Source organism: Drosophila miranda, assembly GCF_003369915.1.
Source record: "Drosophila miranda strain MSH22 chromosome Y unlocalized genomic scaffold, D.miranda_PacBio2.1 Contig_Y2_pilon, whole genome shotgun sequence".
Classification (NCBI taxonomy): Eukaryota; Metazoa; Arthropoda; class Insecta; order Diptera; family Drosophilidae; genus Drosophila; species Drosophila miranda.
In genome coordinates this window covers 10,393,980-10,412,023 of record NW_022881614.1, presented here as the reverse complement: position 1 = coordinate 10,412,023, position 18,044 = coordinate 10,393,980, and the positions used below count along the sequence as shown (strand labels likewise).

At 43.6% G+C, this 18,044-nt stretch overlaps 1 protein-coding gene across 2 annotated transcripts; it reads right to left on the bottom strand.

The window, feature by feature from the left end:
• Window positions 1-5,580: 5,580 nt before the first annotated feature.
• LOC117192756 (semaphorin-1A-like) lies at window positions 5,581-16,906 on the bottom strand. Of its 2 annotated transcripts, none has more exons than XM_033397499.1 (7): window positions 16,809-16,906; window positions 11,718-12,481; window positions 11,165-11,258; window positions 8,468-9,150; window positions 7,392-8,402; window positions 7,138-7,327; window positions 5,581-7,081 (listed from the first exon to the last, which is right to left on the bottom strand). In XM_033397499.1, the coding sequence occupies exons 2-7, from the start codon at window positions 11,857-11,859 to the stop codon at window positions 6,883-6,885; spliced, it is 2,319 nt and encodes a 772-aa protein (XP_033253390.1). In that variant the 5' UTR covers window positions 11,860-12,481; window positions 16,809-16,906; the 3' UTR covers window positions 5,581-6,882. The 2 variants fall into 2 exon arrangements, with proteins under 2 accessions (XP_033253390.1, XP_033253389.1); XM_033397498.1 differs by lacking the exon at window positions 16,809-16,906 and adding an exon at window positions 12,948-13,054 and having other exon boundaries at window positions 6,883-7,081.
• Window positions 16,907-18,044: the final 1,138 nt, after the last annotated feature.

Below are 18,044 nucleotides of genomic sequence, written 5' to 3'. Positions count from 1 at the left end.
AGTTGTGTGCTGCCGTCGTGTGTGTTTTGGGGAGATTTCGCCTTCGTCGTGAAAAACACCACATTGGAATTCGCAGTATAGGAGACTCCCTTACTAGTTTGAAGGCTCGTACGACTACCTCTATTAAGTCACGTACTTCCGGCTATCAGCTATCTCTCCAGTTTGGAATCACATCCCATATTGCCTACCAGCCAGATAGTGAGATCGACATATCGAATTGGAACCTACCAGCTAACACTCCATTGGCTGCAAATCGTTCTATAGGACTAAACGTATTGATTTGTTACTGGGGACCGAAGCCTTCTATGGAGCTCTAGCTGTTGGCTAGATTCGCATTGGTCCAAATCTTCCCACTTTGCAGAAGACTCTTTTTGGTTGGGTTGTTGCTGGGAGGTACCAGCGGCAATATAACAGACAGCCACCATTGTGCTTGGCGACTGTAGAAGAGTCGATCGACAAGAATTTGCAGCAATTATGGAAAGTGGACTCATTTGTCGATCCAAGCGCTAGAATGCTCCCAAATCATCGTCGCTGTGAGGGCCATTTCAGGGACACAACACATCAGGATGCCAGTGGGCGGATTGGCGTTCGCTTGCCATTTCAAGAAGATCCAAGTTGTCTTGGAAGTTCCTTCGATACAGCTCGAACTCGATTTTTTGCCATTGAGAGACGTCTCGCTCGTCTACCGGAAATTCGCTCGGCCATATGTCCCTCGTACTGAATCCTAACTTGGAAGAACCGCATTATTATATACCCCACCATTTCGTTCTGAAACCAAGCAGTACCTCGACGAAGCTCAGAGTTGTCTTTGACGCCTCTTGCCGTACAACATCTCAAAGGTCACTTAACGATCTACTTTTAGTCGGCCCTACCATTCAGGATGAGTTGTACTTGCAATTGCTGCGGTTCCGCATGCATAGGTTCGGCATCACAGCCGACGTCACAAAAATGTACAGGCAGGTACTTGTGAGTGAGAAGGATAGAAAATTCCAGTACATTTTGTGGCGAGCATCTCCAAATACGGATCTTCAAACCTACCAACTCAATACAGTGACATATGGGACTGCGTCTGCCCCATTTCTCGCAACTCGTAGTTTGCATTACTTGGCTGAGGATTGTAAGGATGCATGGCCATTAGGGGCTGCTGCTGTTAAAACTGCATTTTATGTTGATGACCTTTTGTGTGGGGCTGATGATATAGATACACTCTTCAAACTAAAAACTGAAATCACATCAACTCTCGCTCGTGGTCAGTTTCCATTATGCAAGTGGCATTCAAATCATCCAGGCGTGATGGAATACGAATCTACCAAGGAATTAAACATTTCAGAAAACTCAGTCAGCAGCACACTCGGCTTAACTTGGCATCAACGAAGAGATGCATTTAGTTTCACATTTAATCCAAAGGAAGTCTATCCCACTACCACAAAACGAACAATTTTGTCTACTGCGTCGTCGCTATTTGATCCAATCGGTCTGCTATCACCGTTAGTCATTGTCTCTGAGATCATTCTTCAGGTGTTGTGGCTTTTGAAACTCGACTGGGACGAGTCTGTCCCCAGAATTTAAGCCACGCATGGAGCAAGTGTTTGGAATCGCTGAATTCACTGTCGTCACTAGCGGTACCTCGTTTTTGTTTGCAGCCTGATACTAGGAGCATTCAAATACATGGATTTTGCGACGCATCGATTCGGGCATACGGCTGCTGTGTTTATGTGCGCACGGAGAATTCGCTTGGACAGGTCACAGTGAAATTGTTCACTTCTAAGTCTAGAGTAGCACCAGTGAAGAAACAGTCTCTTCCGAAGCTTGAACTATGCGGCGCACATCTACAGTGACGAACTAAATTTTTGGCACAGTAAGCTTTTTAAACTTTCTGGCCACCGTGTGACCCTTGGAATGAAAATAAATCGTAAAAAGTATATTGAACAAAGAGATTAAAGTATTTATTATACATAAACAAAAAACTTATTTCAAAAACTTAAACATAGTAATAGTAAAAATTAAAAAACTAAAAAATAAGGTATATATCGATGAACAAAATTATTGGCACACCCCAAGAAAAACTTAAAAATAAGATATTGTACGTATATAAAAAATTTTTAATATTTGGTGTTTAATCCCTTAGCCTTAATGACGGCCGATAAGCGTGCTGGCATCGAGTCTACTAATTTTTTAGTAGTTTCCTCCCCTATATTTTGCCATTCTTCCATTAAGGCTTGTTTTAGGTCGGCTTTTGTCCTTATAGCCCGCTTTCTAATGCGCCTGTGGGACTGTGGTGGGTGTGGCAGAACATGGGCGGTATTGTAAGTAAGCCACATTTTGACTATATGGGCCGAATGCTTGGGGTCGTTGTCTTGCTGAAATGTGAAGGAATTTGGTAAATTTAGGTTTTCGACACTTTTTTTTAGGTTATCCTTCAAAATATTCAGATAGATATTTTTGTCCATTATGCCGTCTATAAATACCAATTCACCCACACCAGCAGCAGACATGCAACCCCACACCATGACACTTCCACCACCATGCTTAACAGTTGGAGTTATGTTTTGATTGTCGAACTCGGTATTTGGCTTTCTCCACACTGTTTGGAATCCATCCGATCGGAAAATATTGAATTTACTTTCATCGGAAAATAGCACCTGTTGCCAGAAATCTTTGGGCTTAGTTATAAACTCCTTGGCGTAGTTCAGACGTTTTTTTTTATTAGTCTCCGAGATCAAAGGTTTTCGTCGAGCCACACGCGCATGGTAGTTGGCCTCGTGTAGTACTCGGCGTACCGTAATCGGGTGAACATCCGTCCCAATGTCTTTTTTTAGATCAGCAGCGATCTGTGTGGAGGATATGGTGGGGTTCAATTTCACTTTGCGAATGATTTGGCTGCATTCGCGGTTGCTTAAAACTTTTGGGCGACCTGTGTGTTTAGAGCTCTCCAAGTTTGAGGCTCCCTTAAAGCGTTGAACGATGCTCCTTATTGTGAAGCGGCTTCTTTCCATAATTTTGCCTATTTCCGCAAAATTTTAAATAACGGGATAACCAGGCTGCCATATTTCCAAAAAAAGAGCTGCCCAATCGGACATAATACTGAAAAATTAATGTATAAAGCCTAGTGTGCCAATAATTTTGTTCAACGAAATATACACTCTTTAAAGTTTTTTATTTAATACTAATGCTTAGTTTGAATTTTTGTAAACAAATTTAATATATATATATACTAAATACTATGATCTGGTTGGCTAAATTTATTTTTACCATATATCGTTATCGAAAAGGTCACACGGTGGCCAGAAAGTTTAAAAAGCTTACTGTGGCAAAAATTTAGTTCGTCACTGTACTTTCTCAGTTGTATAACAAAGTCAAGGCCATATTCAGTAAACACACTATCACATCTTATTTTTGGAGCGACTCACAGCTCGTATTGCATTGGTTGCAACAACACTCAGTCACCTTATCGACCTTTGTTGGAAATCGAGTGTCCGATATTCAGGATTTAACGTCTGATGGAAAATGGCGCTATGTGCCAACACATCAAAACCCTGCTGATATTCTGTCGCGAGGCTGTAACGTGAGCGAGTTGATTAAGTCTCCATGGTTTTCGGGTCCTACGTTTCTAGTCGAAGATTCACTAAGCTGGCCCGCCACTGGTGGAAAACTTGATATTGACATGGACGTGGTTAACTCGGAGAATCGGAAAAGTTTGTTTGCTGCCGTACACGAGACAAATAATATCCTCAACATCGTCGATAATATCAGCTCGTACACTCACAGTCTGCGTCTCATTGCTTGGATGATTAGGTTCATAAGGAGATGTCGGAAGCAATCGACGTTTACCACAATCTCACCGACGCCAGATCATTTTCGTTTTGCTTCACATTGCCTTATTTGGAACATTCAACAAACTCATTTTGTAGAGGACATCCGTTTACTTCAGAAGCAAAAACCATTAAAAAGCAGCTTAAAGTTTCTTACTCCCTTTTTAGAAGTCGTGAACGGATTCGAACTTATCAAGGTTGGTGGACGTTTGGAATACTCAGACCTACAAGACGGTCAAAAACATCCGTTGCTGCTGCCTAGTCAGTCCAAATTTGTATGGAACTATATTCGCCATTTGCATCTTCGGAACTATCACGCTGGACCTAAAGCCCTAGTCGCTCTCATTCGTTTGGAGTATTGGATCGTTAACGCCAGAGACTTGGCACGTAGAATTGTTCGCTCCTGTGTACACTGCGTTCGCTACAGACCGAAGCTGCTACAACAACTCATGGGCTCATTACCGCCCACGCGACTCGCTCCGGCTCGACCCTTTGAACGCTGTGGAGTTGACTTTTGTGGACCCATCAACACATATCTACGCATTCGAGGAAAGGGACCTACAAAAGCATACATAGCCGTGTTCGTTTGCCTTCTCACCAAGGCCGTTCACATCGAAGTAGTCTCTGATTTGTCAACAAAGGCGTTCTTAAACGCATTGAAACGGATGGGAGGTCGTCGCAAGCTGCAAAGCAGATCCAAGAAGAAATCTAAAAATTTTGCGCATCTGACTTTATTAATTTCCATTTTATTCCCCCAGGGCACCTCATTTCGGAGGCCTTTGGGAAGCGGCAGTCAAGAGTGCAAAGGGGCTGTTAAATCGTACGCTGGCCAACACCAGGTTCACCTTCGAAGAGTTGAGCACTGTCGTCGTCGAGATAGAATCGATCCTCAACTCGCGCCCGCTATCGCCGCTTTCGTCAGACCCAAATGACTATAGCACTCTCACGGCTGGTCATCTCTTGGTTGGCGAATCATTGCGATCACTACCTGAAAGGTCCCTCGAGAATATCAAGCTGTCAAGTATGGACCGCTACGATGCGATTACGGCCGTCAAGCAACGGTTTTGGAAGCAATGGTCTGCTGACTATGTCAACGAATTGCGATCGCGCACGAAGTGGACAGCACCCTCAACGAACCTCACCGAGGGCACGTTGGTCATCATCCATGAGGACAACCTGCCACCGCTACGCTGGAAACTAGGCCGAGTGCAGTCTACTGTGCTTGGGAAGGATGGACTTGTACGAGTGGTGCACCTCCGCACTGCAAATGGAACATGTTGCAGGCCAATACACAAGTTGGCAATTCTTCCGGTGGTTTCAAAGCAGTCCTTTCAACGGGGCCGGGATGTTCGGTCAAACTCCTTTAAGGAACAAGTATTCAAATGACCCTCGTAAAATAGAGAGCGTACGCTCACTTTTTGTATTTACTCACCATAATTGTACTAAATTCACCACTGTATTATCTCTCTTATGCCCAGTACTCAAGCACTAAGATTTGTAACAAATAGTTATTCCCTAATACTCAACTGGATCGATCCACTTTTCTCTTTCTTGTATAGACTTTGATTCGTTTGCAGAAAAAACTAACACACCCCCATCCGTGAATTAACATTAATGCGGAAAACGCTCCGTGATCTGATTCGATCCTACAATCGGAAGATCCTGGCCTACAGGTATGTATATTATCATGCATGCAATCAGACTCTATCATCGTTTGTCGACCAAAAAGGCATCGCATTTCATCATTATAAAATTTCAATAAAATCTATCACAATATGAGAATTTTTCCTTTACGATTATGTTCCTTTTTTTCAGGTTTTAAAAATATTTTATGTGAAGCTTTTTTCATGTTTTCCGTTTATGGATTATGCTTATGCTTATGCTTAGATTCTTTAGACACTAGGCGTACACATGCATATAAAAATATATATATTAGTTATACGAAAATTGGATTTTACACTTTATAAAATATAATTGACATTGTACATGTTTTATGTAAAATCTTCAGTTGGACGGACAACAGCTTAAAACGTAGACATACTAAAAATATTAAAATGCTGATTTATTCTGGCAAACTTTTCTTTGGCCAGACTCTTCTTTATATTTAAGGCCTATAATCGACACGATTGTATGTTACTTATAAGGCTTGCTGTTTCATCAGATTACATTTTATTGGTTTTTTTTCATGATGAACATAATTATGATGATGGGGGGGGTTCTGTGCACTCAGTTCATATCAAACAGCCTCATAGAAGTTTTGTTCGTAGCTTAGACTAGTTCTTACTATAAAAAATACATTTAAATTTTCAATTCCTTATTGAGCTTACGTTAGATACAATTTTTACGCTTTTGTTAGCCACAAAGCATAGACCTGTCCGGTCTATATCGTTCGCATTCGCAATCGCACTCGCACTCTCCACAAAAACACACAATTATACAGAAAAAAATAAACATTCAGTCTAACAAAATACTTGCAGAATATTCGTTTGAATTTCGAGAAATTATTCGAGCTGCGGGGTTGGGATTCTCTGGGGGTCTCTCTCGGCCACATGCTGATTGGGTACTATGATATGTATGTGTGTAGATTTTTACAGCTCTAATATTTGCACTTACAGAATATACATATAGAATACACATAAGGGGCCCGACATGTCGGGGCTGCTACTCGTTAAGCCCGAGGCGCAAGCATTCCAGCTTGGACAGAAAAAGTCGGCGTGAAGGGAATGCGGATTGCTTGGGCCCGCGCTTGGGCAGCCCGCGAAATTTGTTGTCAATAAATTTAACTAAATTTTGCCAAATAACCTTAACTTAAACAATTAATACATACAATTAAATTATATTAGTGACGCTAACATATAAAAAATGGTGCAACAGCTTCTGCGACGTACTCTTGAGACGCGTTTCAAACGCATCCCCGAAGCTGCTGTCTGTTCCGTTCGAGGGATGTGGTGGGGGGGGTTACTACTCGTACAACTAACAGAGCAACATAAACAACGAAAATATGTTATAGAATATATAGAGAAATTCGACTAATTTTGCAGAGGGATCTGCTACTGCTGCTGCTTCCACATTAAATGTAAGTGCGTTTCACTTTCGTCAGCGTGGACGTCTTGCAGGGCAGCTCCTTTTCCAAATGTTCTGTGGAGTTTTTGCACTCATGACTGCGATCCTTTTCAATATCCAAATTCGGCGTTTTCTGTGTGGTGACATAGGGATTGGAGCCCATCAGCAGATTGATGTCCTTGCCGGTATTCTGGGTTTTAAATTGTCTGAAAATAAATTAACGTGAAAATAGCTCTCAGCTAAAGAGAAATGTGCCACTTACATAGGCTTGCCAAATTGATTGTGGTGGCTGTCGTCCATTTGACCATCCAGGCGGTTCTTCGCTTTCACACACACAATGCCCACGCATCCGCCCACAAAGAAGGTGATGAAAACGACAAACAAGAGAAGCATGGTGCCTGGACTGGACGCTTGCTTAATTTCGTCCACGCTGGCTATCGATTTCTGTGGATCTATTGGGCAGTATCAAATATTTGTTAGAGCTAGCATCATCAATAAAAAAAGAGGGCAACCTACCGTTCAGATTAATCATAACCTCCTCGGGGTCCATTGAGGTCAGGGTAATCTTATTCATCCCAAAGTCGTCGCCACCAGTTGGCTGCTGTTCTAAGCTGAGCTGGCTGCCCGGCGAGGCGCCAACATTGGAATACAGCAGCTTCTGCTCCTCCGTTGGTGCCGGAGCCATGGTAACAAAGCTGACAGTTTCAGCGCCTGCGCCATCACGTCGCATATTAGGGCAGAGGGAGGCCGCCGCCTTCCTGGTTGTGTTCAGGCTCTGCAGGTACGTCTTTGTGCCAAACTTGTGCTGACTGGTGGCGAGATTCTTGCACTCGTGCGTCTGCAGATCCCAGGCACAAATGGGATCCTGGAGGCTCAGACAGCCGGCGCAGTCGACAATGAGCGTACAATGATGCAGAGGGACACTGACCAGGCTTCCGTCGCTCACCACAAACAGGGCGTTCTTCTTGGAGGAGATCACAAGCTCCCGTATGGGCGTTCCCAATGGCAGCACTTGCATTTCCGATATGACGACTGTCTTCAGGCGGTCCACAGTAGAGTTCGGGTGCGTGCTCAGAATGTTGATGAACTTGGTCACCTTGCCATCGTCCGTGCCACTGTAGATCACGTCGTAGGTAGCACCGTTGAGGGCCTTGATCTGAGGATCCACTGCAATGGCCGTCAGACGGTGGTGCAGATTCACTTTGGTCAGCAGGGGACGCCTGTGCACTGCCGGCACGGCCTTTTCCATCAGCGGATGATTCTTGACAAAGTTCACCGCGATGCTGGTCAGGGTGCGGGAGTCATCCACGCACTGGCCGGGACGCGGCTTGGGCACCGCCTCCCTCTCCACCGGCAGCCAATGGGACTGTGAATCCTTCTGCAACTTGAAATCCCCATCAAAGGCCGCCAGTATATCGTCCACGTTAAAGGCACACACTGCTGAACCGGGAATGGCGTTCACCGAGGTGGTGAAGACTGCATACACCAGGGAATCCGCTCCACGCTCCACAATCGGACTAATAGCCTCTGCAGATGAGAAATAAAACGAATGAGAATGGAATTTTGCCACTAAAAGCGATTGTTGGACTTACGGATTTCATCAAAGTAGAAGGGAAAGTCCCCGGGCACCGAGCAGTTGAGGCGGGCCTTCAGGAACGAGGTCCAGCTCTTGCCATGGTTGTAGGGTCCTCCCCGATCGTTCTTGCAGACGCGTGCCACCCGCGAGTAGACGGCCTTGCCAAAGTTCATAAACTCCATCGAGAGTTCGCGGAAGAAGAACAGCACGAAGCCCTTCCGCTCGATGGTGCCCACAAAGTCCGGCTGATTGAGTTGCTTGAGATCGTATTGCTCGGTGCGAAGGTTCTCGCGGTAGATCAGGGGATCTCCGCCGGAGAAGTCCGCCACCGTGGCACTGTACAGCTGGCCATCGGCAAAGGCATAGGTGCTATTGTGGGCAGGACTGTAGGGGCATAAGCCTTGGGCCTCGACATCTCTGGTGATCTCATAGTGCATGCCAATGCTGTGGCCGGAGGCGGGAGCATCCTCGGCCGCAGTCTCAACCTGGGCGTAGTGACGACAGCGCGGCTTATACGAATTGGTGCCACAGAGCAGGACCTGGCCATCGGTCCGCTTTGCAAAGACACGCAAGTAATTATGGCAGTCCCATTCGTGCTTGCCCTTCAGGGCGCACATCTCCCTGTCCGCATCCGTGCTGTGCCATTCCAAACGGCTGATCTCCCTCAGTCCATGCAGGCTGACATTATAGATGACGTCCCTGCACAAGCGAAACAACAATTGAATTAGTGCAAAAATGTCTGGAATTAATTCGCTTATGGCGTGGCCGTGTGCGTATGCGTGTGCCTGCCTGGACTGCTAATTGGAAGCCGCAGCTACGAGGAGAGACCAAAATGATGTTTACAATTATATAATTCTGTTCGCTTGTTTGGCTAATTATTGCTGCCTCTGCCGCTGACGAGGCATCTGTTTGTTGCTTTATGGCCCCACAGAGTATGCCAGAGTGCCGGAAAATGCTCGAGATATTGCTCTGGTGAAAGATAGTTTCAATTTATCGGTCTATTTAGCATTTGCTACTCAGATCCGCGGAAAACGTTGCATATGCAAATTATTTATGGATTATTGTATTGTATTGTATTATTATAATTATACATTTCTTGCCATAAATATCTGGCAGGCGCGCTATGTATGGCCCGGCAGCGTGATAAAATGCGGTTCGTCTGGTTCGGGGTACATGATGAATACTTTTATGTGTGATTTCATGAGTAAAACCAAATAAAGTTGCATGGCCGTAACGCGGCTGGGGTCTAGTGTCTGGCGTCTGGTCCAGGCCATATATCTAGGGGTTCCAGGAAAATGAGGCTGATAAATGCTACATTTGCACTTGACGCTTAACGAAAACCACACACCTAAACAGCAGAAAAACAGCTAACAAACGAGGGGGAACGTTGTGAGTTGCTGCGGGCACCGCAACTCTACAGTTATACCCGATACTTAGTCAGTATGGCTCTCCTCCGGCAGACGCCGCGAATATTAAACGACACGACAAAGAGTGCGTGCGAGAGAGACAGAAAATCAGTCTGAGCGTGACGTCGGGCACTGCGTAGCCACTGCAAATTGATTTCTTGCTTTTGGCTACAAAAATGATCCGATCTGATCCAGATTCAGCAATCTGATAGATATAATCATTATCTATGATTCTGCGTTTTTAGTTTTCTCGTATCCTCAATATTGTGGATGCAACAGATTTTCGTCCTTTGGGGGGGCGGAAGAGGGTGGGGCGAAATTTTGAGATATATGTTTTATAGTGAGATCTAACAGGAGTGCGGATACCAAATTTGGTTACTCTAGCCTTAATAGTCTCTGAGATTTGTGAATATCCCCAGATTTTCATCCTTTGCGGGGGCGGAAGGGGGTGTGGCGAAATTTTGAAACAAACTCGTCTCGGTCCGATATATTAGGAGTGTGGATACCAAATTTGGTTGCTCTAGCTTTTATAGTCTCTGAGATCTAGGCGCTAATGTTTTACTCTAAGCAAAGCCGGCTATGCTACGTGTGTGTTAGAGAGAGACAGGGCGAGAAAAAATGAAATTGTTTTCTTGGTGCTGGCTATAATAATAATAAGATCCAATTCAAATTCTGCAGTCTAAAAGATATGGTCATTCTCTGCGATTCTGCGTTTTTGGTTTTCTCGTATCTTTAAAATTGTGGATGCCACAGATTTTCGTCCTTTGTGAGGGCGGAAGTGGGCGGGGCGAAGTTTTGAAATATTTTTGTAGCAGTGACATATCACAGAAGTCTGGATCCAAAACATCGTTGCTCTAGCTCTTATAGTATTTGAGCACTAGGCGCTGAAGGGGACGGACAGACGGACGGACGGACAGACGGCCGGAAGGACAGACGGACAGACAGACATGGCTCAATCGACTCGGCTATTGATGCTGATCAAGCATATATATACTTTATGGGGTCGGAAACGATTCCTTCTGGACGTTACACACATCCACTTTTACCACAAATCTAATATACCCCAATACTCATTTTGAGTATCGATTATAAAAAGGGATGGGCAGGGGCGTTGGTTTTTCCCCTATCTTTATCAAATGGCACATTAATTATTCCGCGAATCGAACTTTGATTTTATTTCGTTTCATAAATATTTAAGGCTGCCTCGTGCCAGGTAGGAGAGGGGGAGGGAGGAGCTCTAAATTCTTTATTGCCTGCCAGCGCACGAAAGTCTGGTAGATAGGTTAAGGGAATAGCAATGTACTTACTTGGCACCAACCAAAACGCTTTCATCGTTGTGGTCCAAGATCTTGAAATAGTCCGTCGAGTTGCCAATAAAATGGGCCAAGACTTTATCTTGTTCTGCAAGAGATAGAAAGAAAGAAACACGACCAGATTGGTTGTTAAATGCCATTTCAGCAGAGATGAAAGGTTAACGATAAAGGCCTTAATTATACATGCTCGTATGTATGGTTAAATTAAATGTGTGTATTGGAAACTCGGCTTCCTGCCAGACACCACATAATTTCTTTAGAATCGTTTTTTGTTGCATCGCTGTTCGGCATGTTGGGCTTTTGTTCAGAGGAAACGTTCATTTGTTGCAAGCATTGCGAAAAATTGAGCACGATAAGCAGCTTGGAAAATCACAAAACAGAGCAGAGACATAGCGCGAGGCAAGGCAGCTGCTTGTCATTGATAAACAGCCAGCACCAGCAACAAGAGCAGAAGTGCAAAACAAATACAACGAAAAGCCGCCAACAAATGACACAAATAAACAAATAATTATTAGATTGAGGATTAGGGCATGGGGCATACACATACTTGTTTGCAAATCGGGTCGCACATCGGGCATCCAGGCGTTGACAGTCGTCAGGCCGAGGCAGCAGATGATGAGCAGCCCACTCCCAGTCGCAGTCCCAGTGCCAGGGCGTCTGCTGCCACGGCTGTGTCCAGTAATTAGCATTGTTGTTGACGATGACGACGACGAACGCTGAAGCTCTTGAAGCTGAAGCTGATGCTGAAGCTGTCTGCTCTGATCGCACTTGAGCAAGCAACTACTCGTACTACAGAGAACCTAGGGGTTTGGCTCGATCGCTGGTGGTTTTTGTTGCTATTCTGATGATTCAGCAGCGTCTTGTGCCGGCCACTCGCTCGAAGCTTGGTCTGGGGTGGTGCTGCTGCTGCCGCTGCTGCTGCTGCCGCTGCTGCTGCTGCCGCTGCTGCTGCTGCTGCTGCTGGAGTGGTGCCAATGTGGCTGGCACGGAAAAACTGGCCGCCTGGCTGGGGCCTGGCCTCGCTGACTGGTTTTAATCACTGACGTTTCTCATTCTGATGTCTGCCATTGTCGCTGATAGTTGCTGCTGTGATTGCTGTTGTTGTAGTTGTTGCAGCTGCTGGCATGGCTTGTAATTTGCAACAAGTACTCTCTCGTGCGGTGTGGTGTGCTGCGCTGTGCTGTGGTGGTGTTGTCCGCTGCTGTCCGATGACAACGACAACACAATAATTTACACCAAACAACAACGTGGTTGTTGGTTTTATTTTAATGCAATTAGCTGGCGACGCAAAAGGAAAACGCAATGGAAAATCTGCAATAGCGATGGAGATGGAAGGAAAGTGTGTTAGAAATAATTGGAATACTTCGCCGCAAGACTTCATCAACCGGAACGGAACGGAACGGAAGGCAGTGACAGAGATTGGCCGCAGATATCTCCGCAGATGGTAAACTCAGTTGTGTGTTTGTTGGAAATATTCAATCAAATTACACCAAATATTAGCATTAAATTAAATATTCATTTTTAGGGTTCAGTAGACAGCCTATCTTCGAGTAATAATTGAATTTTGATTTTATCTCTGGAAACAAATTTACATTAAATATTTATTTTTTTAACTCTTGAAGTGAACTTGAACTTCATCCGAAACTAATATACTAAAGCCTTATTCTGTTTTAAAAGCATAAAATCAAGATACTTTGATCAAATTTACGCTTTACGTATAAATTGGTTAATTCCAAATTTGATTTCACTATTATTTTTATTAATCTCATTTCATTACCGAATCAGATAATTATACGGGTATATGTGTGAGCTTATATAACGATTATATACGCAAAAACTTGTTTCGTATTTTATTGTCGGCTTCTTGTGAATTCTGCACACTTTCTTTTCACTGCTTTTCCCTTATTTTTGTTAAGAAACAACGAACCGCGCGTGGGATGGCCTGGGCAAACACTGAACACGAAAATGCAAACACATAGCCGCTCTGAGAGCCACTGCCGCGTAGCAGTTTGAGCAGCACTGCTCTGCTTGTAGGTACAAAACTACGTACGAATCGAAATATATCGTGTCTGGTCTCTCCTGCTCCTGGCTGTGCTGTGCCGTCTTTCCCTATGACTCACAGCAAGGAAAACCACTGGGTTTTGTGGGGGGAATCACTGGGGAATCACGTTCGGTATTTTCCGCCAATTTTCCTTCTAATCAGCGCTCACCGGCGTTACAATGATGGCATCTACAGGACGTGCCACGTACATTCCCCCCTGGCTCTTCCCTCCTCTGTGACGAACACCGAACATCCACGGGATAGTATAGGATACGATAGGAGAGGTGTGTTTTTCTCATTCACACACGCACGTAATTTCCATTTCCATTTTCACATGTGTGTCCTCAGGTTAACTTTTCACCATTTAGATGAGCACGAACGAATGTTATAGTTTCTCACGCACCCATCGGCAGTCCAGGTCGGTTACAGTTGGACAACTTTTACCTGACAGATCTTCGATAAATTGCTTTATTGGCCAATTGAAAGTCGCCACCACCACCACCACCACCACCACCACCACCACCACCACCACCAGCAGCAGCACCGGCAGCAACAACTACTTGTTGTTTCGTGTTTTGGTAAATGGACGGTAGGGTCTTCGTCTTGGTATCGTCTTTCCCAAGCGAAGGCTTTTCACGGCTCAGCCACTCAAGTCAGTCACAGGTCAAGTGACCCGCCGCGACTCTTGGCCCATCTCTGGGCCAACGTCGCTTAATGTCTTCGAATTATGGGGGTGGGCTGTTGCCTTTGCCTCGCATCGTTGGCCTTTAGAACACGTACAAAACACACCATAAAAGTGCATGATAAACATTATAAATTACATTTGAATACCCTCTTGAGCTGGTCAATTTATGATTCAGCTCTGTGGCTTAGTGAGAGGTGAGAGAGACATCCACGTTCTGTTGGTGGTCAAAAGCGAATGGGACTGCCCGGCCCCGGGAGTGTACTCTCTCCGGTAAACATTTGACAGAAATAAAACGTATAATGCTCAAAATTCAGCGAGCACTCGGTTCGATCAGTCGTATGGCTTCCACACCAGTTTTGTCCGTTTTCTGGCAGAGCCAGTTGCTTGGATCGCTTTGGATGTCACCTATACGATCTGGTAGCTTCACTTGGTTTCATATTTGGAAGAACTTTACGGCTCTACATATGATTATCTTCAAGGAGGATTTATCACCGAAACCTGCTATACAACTATGATGGTACTATGGAAGTTCCGTGTTATATACGGCTAATCATTAAGAAGCCTACTTTACGGAGTCTGAAATGGTCTTTATAAGGGTATATCTTTTGATACATGAGCTTAATTACAAGGGTATCCAAGCTGCGGTTTTTTCAAAAATGGTCATATTTTCGTAGTTTATCATTTTATTTTTTGTTTTTTAGTTGGGGGTTGTCATATTTCAAAAGCCGCATTCGGTTCAATGCCAGGAAGTCCGTTCCGCTTCTGGCGGCCCATAAAAATACAGTTATGGCCCAACTGGTCGTCTGGCAGTCTGGCATTAATTACTGGAATATGAGATCGGGTTTCGTATATGAGTATGTACATACAAATATACGAGTAGTATTTGTGTACCTAAGCCAGGTCTCTCTCGACTGATAAGCAGCAGTTTTGAATAGACGATGGTTAGGGAAGAGATAACAGCAACTTCCATCAAGATAATGGTGAAAAGTGTGTCACGTTTGACATTTGTTTGTGATGATTCTCTGTATTCCTCTGCCTGGGCAGCAACTATCTCTTCCCGGGGTGTCGTCTGAGTCTGCGTGTGTGGGAAAGTACGTGTGGAAATTACGAGAGCAGGAAACTATATACAGTAAAAAACAAACTTTGAAACTGTCTTTTTACAGAATACTCGTACTCGTACGTGATCAATGGGAATTTGATTTTAGCGTGTAATTATTAAATATGGCGTATAGCGTACAGCCATCGCCCACAGCAGACAAACGACGAACGACAAACGTGAGCTCCACACTGGCACTCGAGAAACAAGCAACCAGTTTCGGTCTAGTAGCAAGTCGCAGGTCCGTGGGCGTTTTCATTAAGACGAAACAAGTGGCAACAGGTGGACTCGAGTAGACTCAAGTGGATGTTGCCTTATGGAGTCAAGCTGGCTAGCTGTCTGGCTTTAGCTTTTGGACTCTTGTCTCTGATGTAATGCATAATGCATACACTGGTTAGCAATCAATTGTGGAATTATGAACATACTTTACTTGAATATAATATTTGTACTGCTGTTGTTTTCTTATCGCGGCTATTGTTCGTTCGTTGCACTGACTTTTCCTCGATTTCCACTTATCAAAATACGAGTACATAAAGAACTAGCGAGGCGAGTCGAGTCGAGGCGCATTATCACCTTACTTCCGATGTTTTCCAAAAATTTGAGATGAATCATGAGGTGGAGAACCAGTTTGTTGGACAAATGCGATCCAATGCGATGGCAGCTAGATGTAGATGATTCAGCTAAAACTTTACACATTATAGCATTTGGAGTACAAAAACACGGGCGTTAAACGAGCGGAACGAATATGGCGCGACAAGTTTTTCATTCACAAAACATCGTTCGAACAAACGAACAATCAATATCGATGGAACATGGAACGTGGGAGCGGAGCCCAAGTTTCCAGTGGTGTCACAATTCTTCTTTGCATTCGCTTCTCTCTCCTCTCCTAATCAAACAGCAAACAATTTGGACAGCTTGCACTGTGGGGTTAAGTGGGACGCGTTCCACTTCCACTTTGGGTTTTGACATTTGACTTGCACCGCACTTGGAGAGAGAGAGAGGGAGATAGAAATAGGGGTAGAGAGATGGAGACTGGGTGCTGCTGCTTTACCGTTGGCTTGGCTTGGCCACCTTTTTACAGTTTTACAGTTGTCAATGTGTCGCTGCGGCGCACTATAAATTGATTATGCTGTTAATTTATTAGATTTTTTTCGACATCAAACTCGTTTTACAGTTCTTAGCTTAGACACACAAACACAGGCACAAACACACACTTTGCCATAATTGCTGGCCACCGCCTCGAAGCGAGGCACAGAACAGCGCCTCGGAAAACAAGTCCAATTCACCTGTAGCTATAAGAGCGTAGCATAGAGTCGTGGCGTCACTTCTTGGCCAAGCGAGTGGAGCGAGTGGAGCGAGTCGAGCAAGCCACCGACTTTACCACTTTGGTTGCTGTTGCTGCTGTTTACAGCGTTTACTCACACACGAAACAGCATACACACGCACACACACACATGCACATGCACACCACTACGATTTATTTTCTTGTATTACTTGTTTTTTATGCTTGCTTCAGCTTCAGCTTCTTGTTGGGTTTTGTTTATATGTGTATGCGTTGTTGTTGCATGCGCATAAATTATAGAGAGGAGGTAAAAACACACGTATGTACACAATAAAAACCTGTTTGTTGCTTTTATATGCCTTTGCGTCTCTCTGGGTGTGCACGAACAGTACGGGACGCTGTGCGGGGGTTGGGATTAGGTTTGATTTGTATATCGCCTGCTTTAAACACTTTTCCTAGCCATCCTCTCGCTAAATTTATACCTTCTTTTCACTACACGCATTTGAAAGGCATTTGTGAAGCCATTGAACTCACCAAAATTCACAAAAACATTTAAATAAATGACCAAATAAAGCGAAAACACGGAACACGAAAAAATGTATACACTTCACACTCTGACGGCCATTCTTAAAATGGTGTGACCGTGGATTTAACGACCTAGTGCACGGCAGTGTTGCCAGATTTTGAGAGTCACGATAAGCTAGATTGAAGAAAAAAATAAGCTAGAATAAACTAAATAATAATAAAAAAAAATTTTAAAAATAAGCTAACCATAAAAAAACACATCAAAATAATGAATAATTTAATTTTATTTTTGTTCGATTTCTCTTTAAAAATGAACAAATATTACAATAAAATCAAAAAACAGAAATTTTGTTGTACTAAATTATTTTAAGCCAAAATAGCTTTTTTATTAACCTTTAAATAAGATAGATTTCAAGCTAGATGCATTACTTTTCAAGCTATTTTGTTTAAAAAAAGCCAAATCTATCTTAAAATAAGCTAAAATGGCAGCACTGCTGTACGGTCAGACACTCAGAAATATACCGTATCATTTTCAAACTGTAGCGATGAAAGTCCATATCTAACAGACTATTGCTGATAGCTAGAGCTGCGCGCCAAAGTGGAATTGTTGGAAAGTGAATAAGTGACATGTATATGAATGAAATCCAGTGGAATAAGTTATACAGGGAGATTGAGATCGCGATATATATACAAATCAAATGCATGAATATGTAAAAATATTTCAATCTGTGAACAAGATATGACTAAATAATTTTCAAAACAGTTTAGAAATATAAACAAAATAGGATATACAAATGGCCATACTCCGGTTGACTAGCAACAATTCTGCAAATACCAGCAAGCCTTTACGTGACAACATTGCGACTGTTACTTATGTGAACTTAAGCCTTGTTTTAGTCAAAATACAATAAAAGCAAGGACTAAAAACTAGCCAATCTTGTAGAAAATTTATTCATCAATGGCCTAAAATTGTGTGGGCAGAACTAAGGGTTTTAGTTAGCCAGAATTATTCAACGGAAATAAAAATTGAATAATATGAACAACTCTCTCTTTCGTTTTGTTGTGTGACCTATTTCCCTAAAACCTTCTTTTAGACAAGATCCAATAAAAGCAAGTGGCTAAAATAAGCCAGTCAGGTAGAAAATTGATTCATTAATTGGATAAAATTATGTGGGCAGGGCTGAGAAGTGTATCTAGCTATTAATATTCCACGGAACATCAAATTCGAGGAAAATGCATAATGGA